Source organism: Rhinolophus sinicus, linkage group LG06, assembly GCF_036562045.2.
Source record: "Rhinolophus sinicus isolate RSC01 linkage group LG06, ASM3656204v1, whole genome shotgun sequence".
NCBI classification, from domain to species: domain Eukaryota; kingdom Metazoa; phylum Chordata; class Mammalia; order Chiroptera; family Rhinolophidae; genus Rhinolophus; species Rhinolophus sinicus.
The window spans coordinates 118,791,860-118,811,473 of record NC_133756.1 but is presented as its reverse complement, the minus strand read 5'-3'; the positions used below and the strand labels follow the sequence as shown (position 1 = coordinate 118,811,473).

The window sequence follows — 19,614 nt, the reverse complement described above, 5'->3', positions numbered from 1 at the left end:
AGCAGAAAAGATAACCAGAAAGATGCTCCCCGTAGAGGGAGGCTGGAGGGGACCAGGAGGGGCTGGGGTGTGAGAAGAGACATCTGGAACTGTGGCTGCCACGTCCCCAGCCTGCAGTAACATAGGACACCTGAGTGAGCCAGGCTGCGCAGGCATGTTTACCTCTTCCCCTTGCGCCCACACAGCGATACTTTCTTTATTTATAGTCTCCTTTTCACCCAAACAAACTTGCTCCCCTCTAAGACATGAGCTCTGCTCTGGGCACTGGTACCCATTGTGGGAGGCCTCCTAAGGGAATCAGAAGTGCAAACCTCAGCTCCTCAGTAGCTGAGCTGTGCAACCTAGGAAAAGGGTCCTCCCTTCTTGGAACCTGACGCCTCTTATCTGGCATGTGACAGATGTTCGGGAGCATAGAATGACCTCAGAGGAGAGAATCATCAAATCAGGAGAGGCAGCTGTCACCTGACAAGGGTCGGGGGGCAGAGAAGAGAGTGTTTACATTCTATTCTGCCGTGGACATATATAGATTCACAGAATCTTAGAAAGTTAGGGACTGAGAGATAACATTCAATCCTCTACTTGACAGATGTGAAAACCGAGTCCCAGAAAGGGATTGGGACTTGCCTAAGGTCATCGAGACTTGCCAGCACAAACTCCAATGCCAGTTTTCAGATCTGAAGGGGGTGCTTATAGAAACACCCATCCTCTCAGGCACAGGATCAGAAGAAGTGGCTTTAAATGGCAAAGAAAAGGACTCAGGTGAGACATAAGGAAGAATGTGGACGATAAGAATGGGTAACAGAAGCACACTGTGGAACAGACTTTCGTGGGATGGGGTCCTGCCCAGAGGCAGGGGCATGCCGGAAATGATCTCCGTACTGCACCTCCCAGGGACACGGCTCTCATGCCAGTCCTTTTATTCGGGAGTCCAAGGGATTCAACATCCCTCTCCCAGAACCCGGCGCCATGGCCAGTAGCTGGGGGAACTTGAGAGGCCAATCCTGGAACAGGTGCAACAGCTGGAGCAACTGCGCAGCTGTTGCCCAGCACCGGCTCAGCAGTTTGCAAGCGAGTGAATGAGACAGAGACCTCTACTGGTGAGAGATGGGAAGTGCAGAACCGCCCAGACAAACCCAGAGAGAGGGGCCTGCCTGGAGCCAGATGTCCCGCCTTTACTCAGGCGCCGGCCATCCTCTCCTGTACTTCTATCTGGACAGGTGGATGGGGATGCGACCAAGTTGAACAGCAGGGCAGGGTCCCCACTGGCGGGTGTCCCTTTACATCCACTGTCCCACGTACTTTCTCCTGGTGTCTGAGGGTCTATCTACTCTTCCCTGGGGCGCTGGAGGAGTACCGGGCTGCAGATCCACAGCCCCCCAACTCCCTTTTCTAAAGGACTCAGCAGACTCAGAATCAAGGCAACAGCATCTTTGGATCTTAGTGTCTTAGACTCATAGGATGTTAAAGCTAGAATGGTCCTCAATGATCCATCTGTGTCCAACCATCTTGCTTTATGGCTGGGAAACTGAGGGGCAGATAAAGGCAACTTGCCCCGCATCACGGTTGGAATTGGTGGCAGAGCCAGGGTGGGAGACCTGGCCTTCTGATTCCAAGTGTGTCCTTTGCACCACATCATACCCTAGGAGCTCCCATCCTGCCCCAGCTCTGTTTCTGGGGTCTGAGATTCTGTCACCTGGGAACAGAACTTCAAGTCTCACAGTACAAGCTTCGAGTCCCTTGAAGAAAGAATAGAGAGATCAACGTTTTAGCTTGATCACGGACTCTCCTCAAAGCAGGATTGGATGCGGGGAGGGGAGAGAGAGCAGAGCATGCTTAAGAGGGAGAGGCAATTCGTAAGGGGAGGGCACAAAGGACAGGAGCTGATATGGAGACAGAGCACTGGAGAGGGAGTCAAGATACCAGGCATGTTCTTGCTCCATAGAGGGATGAGTGCCCCAAGTGGCCGACATCCTGCATGCATGCGACTCCACCTGGGGCCGGAATCAGTACTGCTAAGTGACCAAGTCAGGGACCTGGAATCGGGGTTCAATCTGTGGTCAGGGTTTGAGGACCAGGGCTCAGCCTGTCCCTGGAGATTCAGTCTGGGTTGGGAATCACGACTCAATCTGTGGATGAAAATAGAGCCAAGGATAGAATAACCTTTTTTTGAATAGCCTTGTAATTAAACAGAGAAGCAAGCTGCCAAGCGTGCTCACAGGCCCTTGGCATTTGCAGGGCTGGGCCACCTCAAGAGTCTGACCCCACACAGACTTGAGAATTTCCATCTGTTGGCACCACTTCTGAATCACCTAAGATATCACCAGGAGATTTCTTACCCACAACAGGCCTGAGGTCTTATTTAAATGAAGTCAAGCACCCTCATAAGAGACTTTCAAATAGGACCCTGAGAAAGAACTATAGTATTTACAGATTGTCATCTGTAGACAAAATAAGCCTCAAAGAAGGGAAGTGATTTGTTCCAATTCATACAATCAGGAATTGACAAATCAAGAACTACAAGCCAGGTCTCTATTTTTTCCTTTAATAAATTTTCTGTGTGAACTTGGGCAAGTCACTCACCCTTTCTGTGCTTAGTTTAGTTATAAGGATAGGAAAATTGAAGGGTAGAAGCGGATGACTTTCAAAGGCTCTTCCAGCTCTGACATCCCAGAATCTTAACACACCCCTCTGGAGGCCGATCCACCTCAGCTTGACTCAACAAATCTGCTCCAAGTTATTTTCTTGTGTGTCTGGAGCTAAGCCGCAGACTGCTGGAGAGCCTGAATACTGGCAGGACCCAGTGAGAGGTATCCCCCGAAGGCCAGTGGAGGCACAGATCAGAGTGGATCGGTGGCCAGGGCGAGTTGGCTGAGAGGTGTGTGGAAGCAAGGTGAAGGGCTGACAAGGTGTGGGAGGCAAAGAGGAAGGACATGAGCAATCCCGCATCACGATCTGGTTCTAAGGCAACTTTCCAAGATGTATCAAGGACAAGAGTATTGGAGGAACACCTTGGGGGCTAAGAACAATGTGCCAAGTGGAAGGAAGGCAGGCATGGAGGGCATCCTGTGCTAAATCCCTTTTAGGAAACAACAGGTAACTGTTAGGCGGAAACCTCTAGGGCTCAAGGAGGGGGAGGAGACATCTACTGAGTACTAGGCATTGTGCTGGGCACTTGAACACAGTCACCTCCTTTCATCCTCTCAAGAACCCTTTGGGTTCCAGGTGAGTATACGTCTTGGACAGACGATGACATGGAGGCTCAGAGAAATCGTGACTTATGAAAAGTCACACAGCTACTGAGGGGCAGACCTAGGACTTGAACCCACACTGAACTCTTTCCACTACTTGTTCCTAAGGGCTTCTAGGAGTCTCGTGCTGCTGGTAGCCCACAGACGACCAGACACACAGCCTGCCTTCTTGAGCAGAGACAAGAATGAAACAAAACCCAGCCCCACCGGCTCCAGAAAGTCATATGCAAAAGAAAGGCAGATATGGGGGAACTGAACTGTGGAAAGGAGAGAGCACTAGGGTGGGAGCTGAGAAACTGGGGTCTTCATCCCAGGCTCTGCCCAGTGTAACCGGGAGCAAATCACTGTGTCTCCTGGGCCTCAGTTTATCAGGTGTTTCAGGGTTTGAATCAAGCTCCTTCCTTCTTATTAAACTTTGGCTTTGTTTTCCATTCTAAGAGATTGGCAGGGGATGGGGAGAGGGTCTACCAGACTATTTTGGGGGCAGTGAGGAAACTGAGGTCCAGAGAGATTATATAAAGTGTGTGAGGTTATGCTGTGTCCAAGTAGAAAAACATGAATTGTGGAATTGATTCTTTTTAAAGAACCTACCATGTACCAGCTAGTTGCTAGTGCTAGTTGTTTCATATTTTCTCTAATTCAATCCTCACAACAGTCCTGGGATTTTTTTACTCCCATTTTATAGATTAGGAAACTGAGGCTCAGAGAGGTGCCCTCTGCCTGCCTCCCACCAGCCAGTATTCAACAGATCTGGGATAATGAATACTTGGCTTTCTCACTGTGCCCTGCCGCCACCCAGGGTCTCACAACTCCACATCAGGGCTCCTCCCAGACCCTGTGGGGCAGGGGGGTGGAAGCACAGGATTTGGAATTGGAGAGTTCTGGCTTTGGGTGGCTTACTAGCTCTGTAAACGTGAGCAAGTTTCTTCTAAGTTTTCTCATCTGTAAAATGCAAATGATACCCACCTCTAGGGAGTGTTGTGGGGATCAAAAGAGATCCAGAGTGTTACACTAGTTAGCTCCTCTTTCTTTCAACGTGCTCTCTTTAAATGCTGTAGCGTTTTCCTCTTCATCCCACTCGTGCAGCCAAACACATGGGACTCTCTACTAGAATAAGCGCCCTCCCACTCCCACCCCCAAAGCTCAGTGACCTGCCCTCCTTCCCACAGCCCTCAGTCCTCCATCCTCAGGTCCAAGGCAGCAGCCCCCAGGGCTCTGCCAGGTTCCCTCCAGTCTCCCAGCCCATGCTGGTCCGCAGAGGAGCGCCACCCTTCCACACAGGTGCTGCCTGGATGCCAGTCAGTACACTTTGGGGCCCCAAGTCCTGGTACTTTCCTGCACATCCCAGGGGCTCGCATCCCTCCCTCAGCCCACCCAAAGCCACCCCCCACCACCTACTTACGGGCTCGAGCATGGGAATCCAAGGGAAACCAGAGCAGCGCGAGTCCCAGCAAGGAGAAGACCCTGCCCTCGGGCACCATCCTTCCTTCCCCCAGGGTCAGGCCACCAGGCGCTGAGCAGGAGGGGAGTCGGAGACAGTGAGATGAGGGGGACACTGAGGCACAGGGGCACAAAGCAATCCACAGCCCCAGGGGAGGCTGCTGCCACAGTAGAGAGTCAGAGAAGGGTCGAGAAGAAGGTGTTGAGGACAGAAAGGGAGCTCTAAGGTGGGAATAAGAGGAAGGTGGAAAGAGAACAAGAGGAAAGGAGGGAGAGAGATGGAGAGATGAGGAAGGTCCGGCAAGGGGGAAAGGCAATAAAAGCAAAAGAGAAGGTGAGAGGGAGGGCAGAAGAAAGACCGGGGAGGACAGGGGTCTGCAGAGCGCGCAGCGTTGGGCGAGGCGCGCGGGGCCGGCGGGCTGCTCCGGGCGCGCGGGCTAGAAGCGGCCGGCGCCCCCTGCTCGGTGGGCTCGGGGTCGGGCCGCGGGGTCCTGGGGCCCGGCGGGGCGGCGGTCCCGGCGGCGGCGACGACGCGGCGGCCACGGGGGGAGGCTGCACGGGGACCAGCTGTGCACGCCAAGGGCGCCAGGCGCCGCGCTCGGGCGCATTTGTACTTTGCCGCGGGAAGCAGGCAGCCCCAGCCTGGCGCTGGCCTAGCACTGGCGCCTCCTCTGGGGCACCGCGGGCTCGGTGGATTGGCCACCCGAGAAACAGGCCCACTTTTTCTCCTCCTCTCTCGTGCCGGTCTCCGGGACCGACGCTCCAGGCGCGGCGCCGAGAGGAGGCGAGGGGGCTAGGGAGGGGGAAGGGGCCACCCGGGCCACGGGTTTTAACCCCTGACTCCCCGCGACGCCCAGAGTGCTGGAGGACAAAACCCAGTTAGGCTTCAGGTGGAACTTTCTGGTGAGGAAGGATGAGACGTCGGGGTCGCAGAGGGAAAGCCGGCGGTGAAAGGACAGGCGCTCAGGTGGGGGCGCTGGGTGGTGCGTGCACAGCACTCAGGGTCTGGATGGAATCAGGACACTTGCTGTTCTTAATTCTGTCTGTGGTCTTGGCCGCTCCACCTCAGAGCCTGTTTCCCCATCTCTAAAATGGGGATCTTAATGTCGTCAGTGCCTTTAATACTTTTACTGTCTTCCCACAGTTGTTCGGCTCCTACTTACCACTGCCACCTACCCTACACCGAGGAAGTGAAATGAAATAATGAACGTCACAGCACTCAGATCTGGAAAAGTAGGATCATAATGCCAAGCACCTAGAACCCCCTCACCAGTTCCTCCTCTGTATTCACACAAGCCATGACTAGGTTGAAATCCAGCCCAGCTGGATCCTTGACCCTTAATCTGGAAGTCTTCCTCTGTTTCCCCCATTCCACTCCCAAAATCAGGACACAGTCTCTCCTCTGCCTTTACAGGTAAGGCCTGCACCCCTCTGGGAGTGTTGTGCATATTCAGTGGACTTCAGTAAGAGCTGGTTGTCAAAGTGTTCTTTCCCAACAGGTGAGCTCCCTGAAGGCATGGCCCCGAAGCTCCCGCCCTCAGCCTGCGGTTGGTGCTTCCTACTTGTGTTGAATGTGTGTGTGAATTAATAGGCTCCTAAGAAGAGAACAGCCAGCTGTCCAGACAAGAAACACCAGACTCTGAAATCAAAAGGGGAGGGTCCTTGTCCTGGCTCTCTCCCTGATTTGCTGGGACATTTTGGGTAAGTACATCCATCCTTGCTTTAGACCTCAGCTTCCTGTGAGTTTGAGTTTCTCTTGCAGAGTTGCTAGAAATTCCGATGAGAGTTAGAGAGATCCCTGGAAGGAGTAAGAAATGAGATGGGATGTTGAACCACATCCCACTTGGGTAGGGAATCACATCTCCACGTTGAAACACTTCTGACTTTCTGGATGTAAAGATATCTTCCTGGTCTAAGGCTGGGGTCCCCAGTCCGCTGTGCTACCATTCCGTCTCGTCCAGGACAGAAAGCGTTGGGAGCAAACAGTGATCCCAGAAACGGCTTCCCCCACGCTCCCAGGATCAAGGACAAACATGACCTGCCCCGAGTGCCCTTCAGGCATATCGTCTCCCATTCCAGCCTGGCCAGTCTCGTTGTCTCCCTGAGTATACTTTAACAATGATAGCTATGTATGCGATCAGGCGTCCCTTTTTGCCTTGGCTTTCAGGGAGCTCAGAGTTAACTTAAGTGCTTAATTACAGGGAAAAGAATCTCATCCCAAGGACCGGGGACAAAGGTCTTTTCTCCATCTTTGTTTAAAGTCTGCTCTACATAAATATTCACGTCTTAGGTGTAAGGGGTGGATTAAGATTGGCCTCCCCTACATCTTGCCCATTCTGCTTCAGGAAAGGTCTTTACCATGAGACCAAAAATGGTCTCAACCCTCCGCTTCATTTTTACTAGAGTTCAAGCCATCATCCTCCCTTACCAGATTTTCCTAACAGCCTCTTAACAAATCTTCCACTTCCCATCGAGGCCCCTCCAATCTATTTTCCTCACACCTGCCTTAGGAATTATGTTGATCATTTCTACTGACAAATCTGATCACATCACTTGTCCACTGAAAACCCTTATTGGAAATAAAAAATAAATAACATTAAATGCAATGTGGTAACCTAGATTGGATTTTGGGGGCAGTAAAAGGACACTAGTGGAAACACTGATGAACAAAGTCTATACTTTAGCTAATAGTAATGTACGAATATTGGTTTCTTAGTCTTGACGAATGTGCCGTGGCTGTGGAAGATGTTACCGCTGGGGGAAGCAGGGTGAAACAGGTACCGTTCTTAGATAAGAACTCTGTACTACCTTTGCAACGTTTCTGTCAATCTAAAATCCTTCCAAAATAAAAAGTTTATTAAATAAATAACAGGGAAAAAATTGCCTATCGTTTACAGATTAAAATTCCAAACTGTTAGCATGCACATTTTGCCTCCTACTTAGACCATTACCACCTGCCTTACACTTTTACCTACCACTCACCTCCCCAAACTGGCCATTACATTTTCAGGCCTCCGTATCTTTGTATGTTCTTTTCTGCTTGGACTATCTTTCTTCTCCTTCGTGTAGGGAATTCTTTTTTACTTTTCAAAAGTCAGTTCTCTTCATCCTCCCCCCACAACCCTTCCCTTTCCTTCTGGTAAAGTGGGTCAAATATGTGGTGACATAAAGAGACTAGACTTCCAGTGGTGAGCACACAACAGAGTCTACAGATGTTGTATTATAAAGTTGTACACCTGAAATTTATATTATTTATTAACCAATATTATCCCAACAAATTTCATAATAAAAAAAAAGTTGGCTCTGAGTCACTTCCTCTCTGAGGCCTTCCCTGATTTCCCTTAACAAAGCAAATTTTTGGTAGCACTTTGCATTGTAAGCTATTGGAGTGTAAATATTTATTTGCATTTGTGCCCTGCACGGTGAGGACAGGGGTCTTTTTTCATTTCTATCTATATTTGCAGCACATAGCCAAGTCCCTGATGCATAAAGATACTGAATAAATAATTACTTCTTGAATGAGTGTAGACCTCAGTGATTTGAAAGACATTATTCTTTCATGGGAGAACCTTCAGCACCCCTGTTGCCCTCAGCTTTAATCAATGATTGACATAAGAAATAAGCACTTGAGGAAAGTGTGTCTTCTGTACCCTTGCTTTTGAAGATGGCTGTCTGTGTAGTATTTCATATACTTTAAGGAGACTTGATAAATTCTTCCAAAATCTTGTCCAGACATAAAAATGTATCTATCCAGAGTCATTTGTTGGACCAAGTTTGTCTGGCACCTGCTTGCTTCCCTCTTAGGAAACTTGCTCACTGCCTTCCAAGGCAGCCCATTGCGCTGTTGGACAGCTCTGTTAGAAAGTTCTCTCACTCACTGAAATCTGATTCTCTGTGACTCCCTGCATCGCTCCTAGCTCTGTCCCCAGGGCTGCACAGAGCAAGCCAACTCCTTTTGTCTTTGGAGAGCTCTACAGAGAATCCCTCTTCCTTACTCTCACCCTTACCAGTTTTGGCAGCTGGACCCTTCATGCTACACTGAACTTTCCCTTTCTTCAGATGTGCTGAGCTGTTTTGCCCCACACCTCTGCACATTCTGTTTCTTCTAATGCCCTCCCTCTACCCACTCTTATTTGTCTAGCAAGCTTATTTTTCCAAGGTCAAGGCCATTGCTACCTCCTTCGCTCATCCAACAGTTACTGAGTGTCAACCCTGTGCCAGGCTCTATGCTAGGTACTAGGGACGACAGACACTGCTGCTGATAGTCCAGGTTCTTGCTGAAGTCTCTTTCGTGGCCTCTGAGTTACTTCTCTCTCCTCCAGGCTTCTGTTATCTCCATTATAGCACTTATCACATTGTCTTATCAAAGGTTACCTCCTCTAAAGTGCGTTCCTCAAGAACACAGACTACTATTTGTCTAATACTTCCCTAGCCTTCAGCACACCGTTTTGCACACAGTAGCTACAAAATAAAGTTTTGTTGAATAATATCCTTGTTTCTTCCAATACTCCTCCAGTGACATTATTTGTGGTTAAAGGCCTCCTCCTGGGCTGCAGTTTGCTTTATTATGTAAGGTTAGGATAGCATTAAAGATCATAGAGATCAGTGTCAAGGAAAGCCTTAACCCAGGCCACTTAATTCTGTAAGATTCTAAAAGCAGATTCACCCTAAGAGAAGTAATATGAGAGGTCTACATAATAGAGATGCTACTTCAGTGGTACGCTGGTACATGTTTAACAACCTGCTCTCCAGGAGAAAAAAAGCCCTGTTTTATAGCAGTTGCCAATTTCCCTGGTGTAAATACTCCCACCATGGCCAATTTCAAGCTACCAAGGTGACATCATTGAATGTGGGTTTGAGGAGAGAGGCACAGTGGGACACGATTTTGTAGTATTTCCATCATACAGATACAAAAAATACAACAGATGTAAAAAATTTCAAGAACATTCACAGTAAAAGGTAGTAAAATAATTAGGTGATGAGTTTGACTGTTTTATTTTTTATAATTAACTGTATTTTTAAAAATTTTATCTATCTATCTATTTATTTATGTATTATTTATTTTAAGGAGGGCGCAGCTCAGTGGCCCATGCAGCGATCGAACCGGCAACCCTGGTGTTATGAGCACCACGCTCTAGCCAACTAAGCTAACCAGCTACCCGAGTTTGACTGTTTTAAATATAACTCGTTTAACTGTAAGTTCATATAATTTCATGTTTAGTCATAACTGTGTTTAACAACCAGCTTGCAAAATTCCTGAAAACTTAACACTCTGCTCTCCTGAGCCCTTGCAAACCAGTTCTAGTACATTGCCTTTACTCTTTTTTTTAACTGAGGTATAACTGACATACGACATTATATCTGTTCACATGTACAACAAAATGATTCGATATTTGTATATATTGTGAAATGATCACCACTGTAAGTCTAGTTAGCATTTGTCATCACACATAGTTACAGAATTTTTTTCCTGTGATGAGAACTTTTAAGATCTAATCTCTTTCAAATATGCAATACAATATTATTAACTATAGTTGCCATACACTGCCTTTACTTGATAATGTCCTGAAAGGGGTGAACAAACTGATTCTTTAAAGCCGGATCCAATTTAGATACATTAGGAGGAAAGTCTTATTTAAAGGAGCCGTCAGTTAATTTATTTGTAAAGTGAACAATCTCCATTCTACTCTCACCCTTCACCTGGGTCAGAGTTATTTAGCCATGTAACAAATATTTATTTATAACCTATCGTGTTTCCCTGAAAATAAGACCTAGCTGGACCATCAGCTCTCATGTGTCTTTTGGAGCAAAAATTAATATAAGACCCGGTCTTAATTTAACATGATATAAGACTGGGTCACATGACGTATGATATGATATGATATAATGAAATATAATATAATATAATAAATATTATAGGACCGCATCTTATATAAGACCGTGTCTTATATTACTTTTTGCTCCAAAGGACGCATTAGAGCTGATGGTCTGGCTAGGTCTCATTTTGGGGGAAACACGGTACTATTGTTTTCAGACATCTTCCTTTAGATTTCCAGATACTGTGCATATAGTTGACCTAAAAAATGTTTGTAGCATGGATGAGTGACTCCTCAACACCCCCAAATAATGCCTGGTAAATTGTGGGTGCTCAATAAATATCTGTGTGAATGAGTGAATAGTATGAGTGAATGTTGATTAGTATGGGTTCTTATGTAAACATCCCCAAGTCTTTTTTCTTCCTCAGTGGGTCCTCTCTTCCCTAGACTTCCCTAGACAGCCAGCACACAGAAATTCTGATGAGGAAGATAAAAAGAAACCAGGATAGGGGAACACATAGCCCTTAATTTCACAGAGCACTCCTGAGGGAAACTGAGCAGGGACAAAGTGTCTTCAGTGGAAGACACTGAATGGGATCATCCTTCATCCAGGTCCTAAGTTCTGCCACCAGTCGGAAGCCTCTGCTATTGCAGGTGTCATCACTAACCAAGCACCAAGGAGAATGGAACTTCTGCTCCTGCCTCCTCCACGCTCAGGGGGACTTCCGGAAAGCAGTGTGTCCTGAGACTTCTTTCCACAGATCTATGAAGATGTAGCAAGAGTGCCTGAGAACAGTGCCAAATAACGGGTCCCACAGCCATATGGCAGCAGGCATTGTATCCACTCAAAGGTGGGAATGAGGAGCCACCAGAGTTAGCTTTTAAAAATGTAAATCCAGTCATGTCACTTCCTTGCTTAAAACCGCTTCATTGTGCTTAGAATAAAATCCAAACCCTGTACCCTATTTTATAAATCCCTCTATGACCGGGTCTCTGCCTACCCTCTTTCTTCAGCCATTCTCCTTGTGCTGGCTCTGCTCTAGGACATGGGCCTTCTTTCTGTCCCTGGGTACACCAAGCTGTCTGGACCCTCCGCAGGGACTCTGCCCTTGAGGTTTCTCCTGCTTGGATTGCTCTTCCCTCAGCTTTTCCCCCAGCTGACACTTCATTCAGCTCAAATGCCACTTCCTCCCTATTCCTATCTATCTCATCATATCCCCCTCCAGTCATATTCTATCATATTTTCTTGTTTTAGTTCGTGTCACTTAACATTGTCTGAAATGTGTCTTGTATATTATCTGCCTCCCCCATGAGCATGAAAGCTGCATGATAGCCTAGACCTTAATTCCTTTTTTTTTTTAGATTTTTTTTTTATTATTGGGGAAGGGGTACAGGACTTTATTGGGAAACAGTGTGTACTTCCAGGACTTTTTTCCAAGTCAAGTTGTTGTCCTTTCAATCTTAGTTGTGGAGGGTGCCATTTAGCTTCAAGTTGTTGTGCTTTCAGTCTTAGTTGTGGAGGGTTCAGCTCAGCTCCAGGTCCAGTTGCCATTGCTAGTTGCAGGGGCCCAGCCCACCATCCCTTGCTGGAGTCGAGGAATTGAACCGGCAACCTTGTGGCTGAGAGCACACTGGCCCATGTGGGAATCGAACCGGCAGCCTTCGGAGTTAGGAGCATGGAGCTCTAACCGCCGGAGCCACCAGGCCGGCTCCTAGACCTTAATTCTTGATCACCGCTATATTCCTAGTTCCTAGAACAGGGCCTAGCCCATAGTAGAGGCTTACTGAATGTTTTCTTTTTTTTTTTTTTTAAATCAATGGAGGCTAGAATATTTTTCTGGATTATCTGATTCATGTGAGGAATGAATGAACCTTAAGCTCAAGACCCTGAATCCTTGGAATTCAAACACAGTAGTATTTTCATCATTACTATTACTACCCTCACTTTTATTCATCTCACAACCATCATTATCAACAAGTGCCGCATGGCACTTGGCAGTACTTACTGTCTGTTGAATAAATGAATGTATGAATGAATGAATGGACCTCAACTTTACTGCTAATCTCAAACTTCCTTTCCAGTCTTATTTATTATAGTTGTTTATTGACATATCTGCCTTCTCCCTTAGCTAGTGAACTCCTTGAGAGCAGGGACAATACATTTCCATCTCTTTATTCTCAGGAACCATTGCTGGGCCTGCCACATAGCAGTTTCACGGTCTTTGTTGAAATGCTCCATCTGGTATGGGCATGGGCCACCTGCAGAGCCATGGTGCTAGGTGCTGGAGGAAAAGATATACAAAACTAGCCAAAACATGGTCCCTGGTCCGGAGGACTTATAATCTAATTGGAGAGACAAGTCCTTTTCACAGAAAAGATGTCACTGAAAACCAGTGTTTTCTGGAGTTAAATATGAGACCGGAGAAGCTGTAGTCGAACACACGTAGGACTGGAGTAGCCAGAAGACTTAGTTTCTGGTTCCTACTTTACCATCAACTCACTACGTGGCTTTGACAAATTGTTCCCTCCTTTAGACCTTGGTTTACTTCTCTGTAAATGAAGAGGTTTGATCAGAAGTCTTACATGATTTCAAAGCCCGTTACAGCTCTTGACATTCTGAGTGTGACTCCATGGAAACTGGGTGGAAGAGACCTTCGGGAGAGCGCAGTAGTCTCGGTTTGCCCCCTGGTGGTCACTCAGCGACATCACAGTCCTGGGAGACGGCTTTTCCCGGGAACGCAGATAGCAGAGCTCAGAGTCTAGTAAACAAAGAACTGTGGGACAGTGGCCATTCTAGAAGAAAAACAATCAGGCTTCTCACTGGTTAATTGGTATAGAATCCTATCCTCCTGCCGGACAAAGGAACTTGGGAAATCGTACTCTCCGTTCTCAGCCTTCAGCAAAACCCACCTCATATCTGTTTCTTTCCAAACTAGAGGAAGTCAATCTTTGGGACGCTGTTTTGTAGCCCCCTGCCTTTTCTTCTGCTTCCATCACAGTGCTCTCGTCTGAGGCAAATTCTCCATTCTGGCCATAAATAACTATCCATTTATTTATGACAAATTGGGGGTTGGAGTAGGGCCATGAACCTCTCTTCTGGGGTACTTGGTCCAGACAAAGGGAAGGTAGTAGTAGAAGGATTTCTTTGGTGAGAGGGGAAAAAGAGATAAGACACAGCTAGAATAAGACATGTTCTTTCTACTGTGAAAGTTGATCAATACTAGCTGAGAAAGGCTTGTCTTTTAGGTGTTTCACTCTGAATTGGGGTTAGGGAGGGCCATTTACCCATTTATTTCCTTGTTCTCTATATGTTAAACTTAAAGGACTTCTTTTTTTTTTTCTTTTATAAGTATGATCTTTGAGAGCTTAAAGGACTTCTTAAAGCCACCTCTATTCCCTCAAATAAAAAGAACTAAATCAAAGAAGGAATTGGTTGATTGGAATCGTGGGCCACAGCCTAGAGGAAGAAAGATAAGGACTTTGAGGATAGAAAAAAAGAGAAAGAAAGTCCAGGGGAATGGGAGGGAGGTATAGAGAGATTCTAGGGGAATTTATAGGTATCTAGAGGGTAAATTTAAAGAAATTAAAGAACTATTTTTCTCCACCAATGTGCTTGCTAAACAGAATGTTGTCCTTTCTGACAATGTCCTGTACTTCGAACCTTGCTAAACATTAAAAGCATATTTAAGGGGACAACACTCATTCATTCCACAGCATCTGGAATGTGCCAAATATTGTACCAAAAGCTGGGCCCACCAAAACTGGCTCAGCATCCATACCTTGCCTATCTTGTTCACTGCTGAATTCTCAGCACCTATATTATCCTGCCACATAGCAGGTACTCAACAGATTGTTGTTGAATAAATGAATGTTTCTCCAATGATATCGCCACTCCATGGGGTAGGATGAAGTCTGCTTAGATTATTTTTATTCCTCACTGGTAATTATATGATCGAGAGTTCTTCTTATAAAATACAAATCCATAGCATTCTTGTAACAAAAGAGAAGGAACTGAAGATAAGAGTGATAGTAAAAATGTAGCAAGAATCTTTAAGGCAAAAGGGAAGGGGCCAAATCTCAAGGGGAAATCTGGCTTGAGGGAGGAGGAGGACAGGAAAAAGATGCCACCAGAAGAGACGAGGAGGGTAAAGGAGCGGTGGTATGGTGCGGTCTGAGGGATTGAGCCTCCTCCTTCCTAGATGTGTGAGGTCTCAGGATGGACTCAGTGCCTGGGTTGGCAAGAAGGGGTTCTTGGGTCTGCAGGGAAACATAGCTAGTCTCCACCAAGAGCAAGGTGGAGATTAGCGTCACATCTGAGTCTTTCATTCCAACAGGAAGAAGCTGGCGCCTCCAGCTGGAGAGATAGAAGGAAGGTTTGCAGTGATGTGGATGAGGAATGCTGGAGGGATAGTGGTGGTATATGGACCATGGAGAGCTCCCTAGGTAGACACACTACGATAAGGATGGCAGGGAATTTTGGCAGCAATGCAGTCCTCTGAAAGGATGGCAGGAGGGGCAGAGCAAAAGCAGCTGGAGAGGAAGCCTTAGTAGGTGGGTGTGGCTATACTGCTATCTGGTCCAGTTGGCATCCTGGATGACTGCATTAAATTGAGTCTGTGAGCCCCTCTTCCCTTGGTACAGGTGGGGGATTAGAAACAAAGCAAAACATGACACTCGGGCTTGTTCTACTCTAGGCTGTCAGACTAAACTTCTCAGATCATTGTATAACTTAGGAAGCAGCCTTGACAACCATTTTCAGGTGACACTTTAAAAACAGCAAACCAACATCGCCGAGTACTGTGATACAAACAACAGAATTTGTGAGTAATCGAAGAAAAAAGAGAATTTACTGAAAGGATACAAAGAGTTGACAGGAAGGCTGGAGAGTCGGATATGGAAAATGGGTGGTAACCTAGGAAGGCCAGGCAGCAGGCACCACAACCAAGTTCGTGCCTCAGGAACAATCTGGCGTGGTCTCCATCACCATGGCAGGGACACCACTGTCCCATCCCCAACCCCCAAGGGACCCACTGTGGTTGGACGCTACTGTCTCTGTTGCTGTGAATAATTCTAAATTCATGAATATGTCTTACGTCATTCCCTAAAGATTCAAAGTTCAGAGAGGAGTGGCCGGGTGGCTGAGCCTAGGTCATATGTCATGTTTTGACTGCTAGGGGGCAGGGAGAAGAGTATCTCCCTGCTTCAGCTCCCTAGCCAGCAATACCACATAGAATAGGGCATTCACGAAAATAGGAAGAAGGTTTGAGTGATGATGGTAAACAAAACAAAATAAAATGTCCACAGTGCCCTCTTCTTTCAGGCTGCTTTTCTTTCTAGTTATTCTTTTTTTTGTCACTTGTCAGTTGTGATCAGAATCTCAGGATCCTAGGCGTGACACTTTAGAAGCATCCTCTTGTCCCTCATTTTCCCACATAGCAAACAACTCTCCAGATTTCTTAGATTTGCCTTGCCTTCTGTCACTGCTACTGCTTTAGTCAGATTGCTTTGTCAACAGCAAAGGAGGAGGACAAAGGGACTGGAAATTGGGAGTCAGACTTTTAGAATGTCGGAACTAGGAGAGACCTTTGAATTTATCTATTGTAGTGGTCTTACCTGGGAGTATTCTTTAGAATTCACATGGCATTAAAAACAATACACATGCTGGCATCTCATCCTCAGTTTTGGGGTTCACTAGCTCTGAGGTGGGACTTTGGTGGGTGGGCATGTGCAAGTACATGTGTTTCTGAGGTGCATCCCAGGTTGAGAACTGCTGAATTTGAATACCCTTGTTTTAAAGATGAGAGACTGAGCCCCAGAGAAAAGTCATCTATTTGAAATCACATACAATGAGTTAATGAAAAGGGGAAAAGGGCCAGGACCAATCCCAGATCTCCTGGCTTTTGGTCCAGTGCTATTCAGACCTCTTGCTTTTTTTCCTCTCTGCAAAAGGAAATTTCCTGTCTTCATTTGTATCCAAGAAAGCATGCTACACTTCTGTGGTCCAGCTCCTCCAACAGTAAATAGGCTTCAGATTAAGAGCCCCAAACTCAAGAGTGAACAGCCCACCCCAAGGGCCCTATTTCTAATGGTAGTTGGCTTGATCTCTGGAATACAGGCCTCCCTTGTCAGAATCTGGGCAAAGCGTCCTAGAGAACCTCAAGTGGGGAGTGAATGAGGAGGACCCCTGGATAAAGGACAGTCTAGCTGAGGCCATGTTTCTGTGTCTGGCAGGATTCTGACTGTGTGGGCCTCTGTAAACACAATCCTTGTTTCAATTACTCATTGACCCTTCTTCAATCTTTGACTGTTCTTTAGTCATCTGGTTCTCATCTTGGGAATCCACTTTCTTTTTTTCTGCTCTCTGACTTCTACCAATCACTCTGCCTTGGATTGGTTTACCACCACCTCAGGCACTGTTTGCAGGCAATCTCATGGAAACCAACTCAGGGCCTCCAATGCCTTTTGTTCCATTATGTTGCTTTTTTTTACTTTGCTCTCCTTACAAAAATTAATGTTTTCCTAAAGATTCCCAACAGGAAATGCCATTTGCTTAATGCCTTCCTGCTCTAAATCTACCTTAGCGTAAAGAAAACAAAGGATGGGAGAATTGCTATAGCAGAACTATCTATCAGAGGAGAGCCATTCTTTCTCCCATACTCTCTGCCTCCAGAAAGGGGGATGGCATCAAATTCTCAGCACCTCACCTGGTGACTAGCCCAAGTAGGGATGACATGGTCAGAGCTGTCCTTTAGGAAGCAACTCTAAGAGGTGTGGAGGATGGATTGTAGGAAGAGAGGCTGTGGGTAAGGAGACAATCCATTGATGCTACTGCAGTAATCTAGTTGAGAGATGATGACACCTGAAATGGGCAGTAGAGGAGAGGGTAGGTGGGAAAATAGTCATTTTGGTGGGAGCATTGATGGGACTAAGAAACTGACAGATATGGGAGGTGAGGAAGAAGTCAAGATCAGTAGGTTTGGAGCTTGATGAATTGGGGGGATAGTATCTTTAACAGAATGAGGAAAATAAGAGCTCTTTTGAAAGGAGGGTAGAAGACAGTGATTTCAGTTTTGTGCATGAGGGATGCAGACATCTAAGATGTCGTTTACATCAGGCAGTTGAATATGCACGGTTGGATTCAGAAGGTCTGGACTGTAGATATCAATTTGGGAGTTTCAACTGGAAGTGTGAGGTGGAGGTGGGGGAACAGGCAAAGTGAGAGAAGAGGCTTGAGGCCTGAGCCTAGAGGAACACCCATATTTAAGCACAAAACAAGGGGGCAGGGCTCAAGGAAGAAGCCTGAGAAAGAGCTGTGGGGATGGGAAAAAAACCAGGAAGGGATGGTTTTGCCAGCAAAGGGAGGGGAGTTTTCAGGAAGGGATGTGAGAAGGATAGGAAGATGAGGACTGACAGGAAGCTGTTATTTTTTTGGCAGTTAGTTTCTGGTCACAATTAGCTTACTCTCCGTCACAACAGCAACCCTCACATCAAATGAAGCACCCAGACAGGATTCTGGATGATTTACATACTTCCCACTCTCTTTAGCCTCTCGGGGCCTTGCAGGATAAATAAATGTAGTTACTTCATGAAGTTTAATGTCGCTCAGATTTTTCCAAATAAACCCCAGTTCTCAACTTTATTTGATTCAATAAAGAAATTAGAAAGTCTGTAGAAGGAGACTGAAGACGGATATATAAAGTATAACTAACAAATGTTAATAAGGTTTCACCTACGGCCAACCAGGTCTGGGAAGAAGCTGTAGCCCCGCCCTCTTATGAATATGTAGATAGCGCTGCCCGCCGCCCGCTGCCCCGCCCTCTACTCTTCTCCCTCGCAACGGACTCTCCCCTCAAACGGGAAACAAGATGGCGGCGGCAGGTCCGAGTACTCGGGCCTCTTCCGCGGCGGCAGCAGCAGCTCTGAGTCGGCGGGGCCGGCGGGGCCGCTGTGACGAGATGGCGGCAGCCAAGACTGGGGCCCCGGGCTCGGCCTCTGGCCCCGCAGTGCTGGTGTTGCAACCGCCGTTGCTGCAGCCGCCGCCACCGCCGCGGCCAGAGGAGTCGGGCTGCGCCGGGTGCCTGGAGACCCCGGGGGAAGCAGCGGCCCTGCCTTGCGGCCACTCGCTGTGCCGAAGCTGCGCCCAACGCGTCGCCGACGCAGCGGGCCCAGGTTGCCCGCGCTGTCGCGCCCGCGGCCCGGGTTGGGCCCGCCGTCGGACCCGCGACGACGGCCAGGCCGACGCGGAGGTGCTGGGCGAGCGCGCCCGCCGCGGCCAGCCGGAGCGCTGCCGCCTGCGCCGGGACGGGGGCGCGGCCGCCGCTGGGCCCAGGCCGGAGCAGGAGCCGCGCGCCGTACCCGCGGAGCCAGGTGGAGCTTCCCCTCCTCCCCTTGGGGTCCGGAGCGAGGCCGAGCTGGCCCGGCCCGGCCTGGTTCGAGGGTGGAGGGTCCCAGGCCCTGCTTGAGCGGGTGGAGAGTTCTCGTGGGGTCGGAACCGGGCTCTGCCCATGTACATTATCTGTTTCGGAATTTTGAACTTTAGAATGAAGTGCGGGCACGATGGATTTGGAGGGGCATTGAGGGGATCCTGCGCCTTATGTAAGTCAGAAGTTGGGAGCGAACCATGGCATTCTTGTAACAAGTTAGGGCCAGGTTGGAATCGCTGTGTGGAAGGAGGGTACTAAACTTCGTTCGCATGGGGCCCTGGAGGATCAGAGAAGTGCTTGGTTTAGTGTTGGGTGAAGAGCTTGGGGTCGAATTGCTTGTGGGCCTGAATGGATCGGTGAGAGGTGTGGAGTATTTGGAGTTTAGGGAGCAGGTTGAATTTGAGGATGTGAAGGGAGCTTTTCAGACTTGAGGGTAGGGTGGATTGAGGGAATGAGCTCACAAAATCTTAAAAAATGCATGCTTAACATAGAGCCTGGCACATAGTGAGGAAGCAATAAATGACGGCTATTTATAGTTATAATAACTAATAATAAGCTACAGTAGAGCTCGACAAAAAAACCCAAAAAACTGGATGGGGTTAAAAGTTTAGGAAACGGAGATTGGTTGGCGGGGGCTGCTTCTGTCTACATGGCAGTGTAAGTTTCCTGCTGTTATCGTAGCAGTTA

At 47.6% G+C, this 19,614-nt stretch overlaps 2 protein-coding genes and 1 long non-coding RNA gene across 6 annotated transcripts in view; 2 read left to right on the top strand and 1 right to left on the bottom strand.

The window, feature by feature from the left end:
• Window positions 1-5,321, bottom strand: part of CHRDL2 (chordin like 2) — a 32,511-nt gene extending 27,190 nt beyond the window's left edge. For 2 of the 4 annotated variants that reach the window (XR_012497483.1, XM_019744345.2), the window contains exon 1: window positions 4,651-5,321. Coding sequence is in view for 3 of the 4 variants with exons in the window: in XM_019744345.2 (XP_019599904.2) it covers window positions 4,651-4,729 (79 nt within the window). In the remaining variant the exon portion in view is untranslated. The remainder of the gene's footprint in view (window positions 1-4,650) is intronic. The other 2 variants (XM_074335772.1, XM_019744344.2) reach the window with 2 other exon arrangements.
• Window positions 5,322-5,454: 133 nt separating this feature from the next.
• Window positions 5,455-10,190, top strand: LOC141572222 (uncharacterized). Its single transcript, XR_012497484.1, has 5 exons — window positions 5,455-5,591; window positions 5,833-6,102; window positions 6,188-6,389; window positions 7,405-7,465; window positions 9,757-10,190. It is a non-coding gene; the product is annotated as an uncharacterized LOC141572222 (long non-coding RNA).
• An 8,143-nt stretch (window positions 10,191-18,333) lies between these two features.
• The window catches only part of RNF169 (ring finger protein 169), a 76,479-nt gene continuing 75,198 nt past the window's right edge, over window positions 18,334-19,614 (top strand). Inside the window, exon 1 of the mRNA XM_019744406.2 lies at window positions 18,334-18,871. Coding sequence (XP_019599965.2) covers window positions 18,370-18,871 — 502 coding nt within the window. The 5' untranslated portion in view covers window positions 18,334-18,369. The remainder of the gene's footprint in view (window positions 18,872-19,614) is intronic.